This window comes from Taudactylus pleione, unplaced genomic scaffold, assembly GCF_031769625.1.
Source record: "Taudactylus pleione unplaced genomic scaffold, aTauple2 ptg001020l, whole genome shotgun sequence".
In the NCBI taxonomy this organism is placed as follows: Eukaryota; Metazoa; Chordata; class Amphibia; order Anura; family Myobatrachidae; genus Taudactylus; species Taudactylus pleione.
Genome location: NW_028285421.1, coordinates 308,476 through 314,975, shown reverse-complemented (window position 1 = coordinate 314,975; position 6,500 = coordinate 308,476). Strand labels below are relative to the sequence as shown.

At 41.4% G+C, this 6,500-nt stretch overlaps 1 protein-coding gene across 3 annotated transcripts in view; it reads right to left on the bottom strand.

Moving 5' to 3' along the window:
- Window positions 1–280: 280 nt before the first annotated feature.
- The window catches only part of LOC148454247 (uncharacterized), a 32,183-nt gene continuing 25,963 nt past the window's right edge, over window positions 281–6,500 (bottom strand). For 2 of the 3 annotated variants that reach the window (XM_088461139.1, XM_088461141.1), the window contains 2 exons: window positions 5,616–6,201; window positions 282–2,721 (listed from right to left, as the gene is read on the bottom strand). In XM_088461139.1, coding sequence (XP_088317265.1) covers window positions 1,400–2,721; window positions 5,616–6,201 — 1,908 coding nt within the window. In that variant the 3' untranslated portion in view covers window positions 282–1,399. Of the gene's footprint in view, window positions 2,722–5,615; window positions 6,202–6,500 lie in introns of all 3 variants that reach the window. The other variant, XM_088461140.1, reaches the window with a different exon arrangement.

The following is a 6,500-nucleotide window of genomic DNA, read 5'->3' as shown; positions in this document are numbered from 1 at the left end:
GGGGAGTAGAGTAATGAGGAGGCAATGTGTACAGAGGGGTGATATACAGGGAGAGTGACGGATGTAATAGCCTTAGAGAAGATACCATGGAGTGATATAGGAAAAAGCTCATGTGTGTATATAAGAGGGGAGTAGAGTAATGAGGAGGCAATGTGTACAGAGGGGTGACATACAGGGAGAGTGACAGATGTAATAGCCTTAGAGAAGATACCATGGAGTGATATAGGAAAAAGCTCATGTGTGTATATAAGAGGGGAGTAGAGTAATGAGGAGGCAATGTGTACAGAGGGGTGACATACAGGGAGAGTGACGGATGTAATAGCCTTAGAGAAGATACCATGGAGTGATATAGGAAAAATCTCATGTGTGTATATAAGAGGGGAGTAGAGTAATGAGGAGGCAATGTGTACAGAGGGGTGACATACAGGGAGAGTGACGGATGTAATAGCCTTAGAGAAGATATCATGGAGTGATATAGGAAAAAGCTCATGTGTGTATATAAGAGGGGAGTAGAGTAATGAGGTGGCAATGTGTACAGAGGGGTGAGATACAGGGAGAGTGATGGATGTAATAGCCTTAGAGAAGATACCATGGAGTGATATAGGAAAAAGCTATTTTTAAAACGTGGATTTTGGATAAAAAGGTGAAATATGTAGGACAGTACATAAATAAATGTCAAGTTTGACTATGAAATTACCTGGTCACAGATGGTGATCAATGTTTGTTACACTTTATTTTTTTTTAACTGTTTAGAAAACCCACTTAGTTATTGCATACTTTGTGTATTACCACAGTTAGTTGCCCCCTGGCTAGCTGCCCCCATAAGACTGAAGGGTAAGATATAGTATGGCTGATAAGACTCAGGCCTACATCTGAGCCAATTGGTCAGCGGAATGAAATGCAGAGTGATGAGAGGACATACATAGCACTGTGTGTGTGTGAGTATATAACAGGCAGTGTGTTACTATAATCTATGCCTCACTGATCCCCATCACACACAGGTAATGACAATTACAGCAACTCATTACATCACATACGTATAACATCAGATGGAAGATGTGATGTTCTCCACGATGGACTGACATTGGGAATTTGTCACCACATGGTTCTCTTGGCTATAGTACAAGGAGACCGATGATTACTTGCTTTTGGGTAACAACACAAAAGACATCTTTCCCTCCCTGTTCTGTTCTTTGTCTGTTCCCTTCTGTAGTCCATGACTGTGTAATATATACTTTCCTTTTATAATAGGTCGATTGTTGTGTGGAAAATGTACCAATGTTTTGTCTACTGATGGCGCTGTGTGTTGTCCATTCTTCTATTGCTGGTATTCAAAACACAACAGATTAAATAATTCAACAGCTTCAAATATTTTGGTTAAAGTTTTGTTTCATGTCTATCAGCTCATATTTGTTTTATGTATTATTTGATGTTTAATGCAATACGATTTATATGTAAAACATTTCCCACACTCAGAGCATGAAAACGGTTTCTCACCTGTGTGACGTCTCTGATGTGTAATTAGACTTGATTTCTGTGTAAAACATTTCCCACACTCAGAGCATGGGAAGGATTTCTCACCTGTGTGACTTCTCTGATGTACAATAAGATTTGATTTCTCTGTAAAACATTTCCCACACTGAGAACATGGAAATGGTTTCTCACCAGTGTGAGTTCTCTGATGTTTAACAAGATATGATTTATGTGGAAAACATTTTCCACACTCCGGGCATGAAAATGGGTTCTCCCCTGTGTGACTTCTCTGATGTCTAAGAAGATATGTTTTGTCTTTGAAAGATTTCCCACAATCAGAGCATAGAAATGGTTTCTCACGTTTGTGACGTCTCTGGTGTGTAATTAGATTTGATTTTACTGTAAACCATTTCCCACATTCAGAGCATGGAAATGGTTTCTTCCCTGTGTGTATCATCTGATGTCTAACAAGAAGTGAACTATTGGTAAAACATTTCCCACACTCAGAGCATGGATACGGTTTCTCGCCTGTGTGACATCTTTGATGTATAATTAGACTTGATTTTGCTGTAAAACATTTACCACACTCAGAGCATGGAAACGGTTTCTCACCTGTGTGACATCTTTGATGTGTAATTAGACTTGATTTTGCTGTAAAACTTTTCCCACACTGAGAACATGGAAATGGCTTCTCACCTGTGTGACTTCTCTGATGTCTAAAAAGATGTGCTTTCTGTGTATAACATTTCCCACACTCAGAACATGGAAATGGTTTCTCACCTGTGTGACTTTTCTGATGTCTAACAAGAGCTGATTTCTGTGTAAAACATATCCCACAATCAGAGCATGGAAATGGCCTCTCACCTGTGTGATAGCTCTGATGTATAACAAGATCTGATTTCTGTGTAAAACATCTCCCACACTCAGAGCATGTATGGGGCTTTGCACTGATCTTAGTTGGTTGATCATTAATTACTTCTGTGTTCTGTTGGGCATCTATAGAACAGGACAATATTTTATCTACTGCAGGAGCTGTAATAGGTGTACCACTATCTGAGGTATCAGGAGAACATTCCCCATAATCAGAGGGATCAGATGACACATGTGCACTGTGAGGTGCTGGGTGTATAATTGTGGTGTTAGGGTTTTGTCCTAGAGAATGTCGGGTGATGTTGTGATCTTCTATGTCACCATCTGTAGATAAGATGAGATGTCCCTCTGAGATCTTCCTTCTGTTACATCCATCTGCTGGGAATAAAATATATGATAAAAGTATTGTTTCCCTGTAACAGGGATAGTTTTCCAATAGAGACTACAGTGACAGGTCCCCAAATTAGCAAGAAATAGAGTTTTGTTGGTCATGGTACAATGTATAATGGTCACATATTATACTATGCTATAGTTCTCACAAGGGTTACATGTTTATTCTAATAGAAAACATAAAGACAATTGTTATCGGCATTGGCCCCACCAATACAAACCTGGGTACATCTAGCAATCCAAGCACAAGGCCTTCGGCAAAACATTTAAGCTTGCAGCCCAGTATCAAGATTTTTGCAGATATCTATATTGTATATGCATCACCATTAAACTGCTGGTAAAGTGTACTCACCTCCCAGATCCAAGTTCTAACACCTAAACAAGCATAGGCTAATGAGCCACACCCAAAACGGCCTCATATCGGCATGATTGACAGCATTCAGGACTTTTAGACACAATTTTGAAACAAAATAAAATAGGCCAGTGCTGGGTGTTACCCATACGTTACATGGTACCAGCTGCGTGGCGATAGGTTTTTGTTTCACAATTTGCTTCTGTAGCTGGGAGGCGAGGAAGATGTAACTACAAGTTATTGGTGTATGAAGGATCATTCATGGAGTAGGAACTCCTGATGCCGGGCTGCAAACTTACATGTTTTAAGCAAAATATGAACAAATCCCTATCCTGTCCTTTGCTGGATACACACAGATTCTAGGAATTGTTTCTGTCAGCAACCGCCTGTTACTGACTCCTCCCAATGCCTCCTGGGTGGTGGCGGCTAATTGCCTCTGGTCTCTCACCGTGGACCAGTCTGCACAGGGTATCTGGCAGAGGGACTGAGCTTGAAAACACTGGGCTCACACCAGAACAGCTGGGAGTAGTGTTTGGAGCTACTCTGGTAGTCACAGGATACGAGCAGATACAGGTGTCTAAGACAATTGAATATTTATTGCTCATGGGATATGTCATTACAAAGACAGTTATTCCATAGCATACAAGGTGTTACACAGGTTCTCACCTCTCAGATAGTCACAGGGTATACACCTTACAGAGCCACATCAGTTCTTTACATACAGATAATGTATATAACACAGCGGGGATCCAGCCCAAACCTCTCTACATAAGTTATCACATCAGGAAACGAAAACTAAATATAATTTCACAGGAACTTGTTCATTACATTCCTCCTGTGATACACCTGACACTTATTACACAGAATATTTACTCATCATGAAGAAAACTAAATTACTGTGACTTAAACACGACGTGTTACATGACTGGTCTCCTTAGTACGGAATGCATGAACAGGAAACTCCAACATGCAGGAAGACCAAAAGACAAAGACATCACTAGGGCAAATGGTTACTCACAGGCTTCACTAACATGTCACTGCCTGTATCTGGGTGACACAATAACCTCCCCTTATCGGGTAACCTGGCCGCTCACTACACTTTCCAGGGGTCACACAGACACTATGGGGAAAGTGCTATTATATAACAGTGCCCAGTCAGTACATGTAACATTATTATATACTCTGTGCACTGCGCTTAGCAATGTACAAGTGCAGCCCTATAGTCCGGAATGTAGCTGCCCTGAGGCTGCAGGGTAACCCATATGATAGGTATATATATATCTGTACATATAAATACAGTAAGTAGGAATTACAGCCTCTCGTACCCTGAACATTGCACATTACCTACACTGTGCCCAGCACTGGGAGGTAACAGCCTTGGGGGTGCAGCCCCCAGATGATGGACAGATATCACAGCCAGCTGCACACACCGTACATACTACACCATTACATATGCAGCCCGCATAAAGCCTATAATGCCAATATTTCCCTCTGATGGTGCCATAGCACGTAACGTTATGCCGTGGTGGCCATCTCAGCCGCGTGGCTTGGGTCCCCGACCACATCCCACAACAATTGTCTTTCTATATAGTATTCATATATACTGCATTACTATCGCCACGCAGCTTGTACCATGTACAATATGGGTAACCCAGGCACGGACATGTTTGTTAATAATTTACGATGCTTGTGCTGGTGGTTACTTTGTGATATCACAGGAGAGAATCTCTCATATACTATAGATAGAATGTGTTCTGACATACTAGACCAAGCCTGGCCAACCTGTGGCTCTCCAGCTGCTGTGAAACTACAAGTCCCAGCATGCCCTGCTGTAGTCTGGCTATTAGGAAATGCTATAATGGTGGCAGGGCATGCTGGGATGTGTAGTTACACAACAGCTGGAGGGTCACAGGTTGGCCAGGCCTGTACTAGACCATGAAAGCTGAAGGCACGTGAACAAGACACTGCTGCCTCCAGGCTTACAGGAAAGATGCGCAATATCCATGGGATATACGGAGAGAGAAGCTGGAAATGCGCACAGGTCGCCATATTGGGGACTATATACATGAATATTATGTTTATTATTGCATATTTCCATTATGAAAAGCAGGAGAGTAGTGTGGGAGGAAATTATTTCATCCCAAAAGACGTGTTCCCCACCCTCATGGTGATCCCTCCTACATACAGAAATGTCTACTAGTTCTTCTTATTAGGAAGTGAGCACAAATATTCAGTATATCATCCTATGTAGTGTCAGTAGGCCAGGCCAAGCCCTTTGGCTGAGCACGTAGAATAAGGAATTGTTTTAACAGGTCACGGTTGCACCCTGTGCTGGCCCCATCCACTGAGCGTGCAACACCATTACATCACACTGAGGGGGTGTGGTGCTGCTTCAGTAAGTGCAACGATAACTGTCCTAAGGACGCCCGATTGGCTTCATATACTTGCTAGACGCCCATAGCTAGTTACAGCCCTGTGTTGTACTGTAAGGAATATATGACTTTTTCTGTAACAAGTATTTATTACTAACCTATGGTGATATCTGTAGGGATTTCCTCCTCCTTACACTGCTGATCACCCCTCACATACGTCTCTTCTTCTCCCTCTATATCTTCTGCCTTCATATCAGTCAAGTGTGTTTCTTCCTCGCCCTCTATATCTTCTGCCTTCATATCAGTCACATACGTCTCTTCTTCTCCCTCTCTATCTTCTGCATTTATATCAGTCACATACGTCTCTTCTCCCTCTATATCTTCTGCCTTTTTATCAGTCACATATGTCTCTTCTTCTCCATCTATATCTTCTGCCTTTATATCAGTCACATACGTCTCTTCTTCTCCATCTATATCTTCTGCCTTTATATCAGTCACATACGTCTCTTCTTCTTCCTCTATATTTTCTGCCTTCATATCAGTCACATACGCCTCTTCTTCCTCTATATCTACTGCCTTCATATCAGTCACGTGCGTTTCTTCCTCGCCCTCTATATCTTCTGCCTTCATAGCAGTCACATACGTCTCTTCTTCGCCATCTGTATCTTCTGCCCTATTATCAGTCTCACAGGTCTCTTTTTCTACCTCTATATTTTCAACCTTAATATTAGTCACAACATCAACCTAAAAAACAATACAAAACACAAAAAAATAAAATACATTTGTCTAGAAAAGAAACCCACTAAGGAAGCCACTAACTTGGTAAAACACATCCTGGACACTTCCTACACCATTATTTGTACATACTATTATCAATGACAAATGTATGGAGATCAATAAAACTTTTCAAACAGCCTTAGAGTCTCCTCACACAAGTGTCCAAAGAGGATACCACCAACTTTATTTGATATATGCACGAAAAAGAGATTATTCTTGAATAAAACTATGCTGGGAGGGTATGTCCCTATCATGTTTTGGAGGAA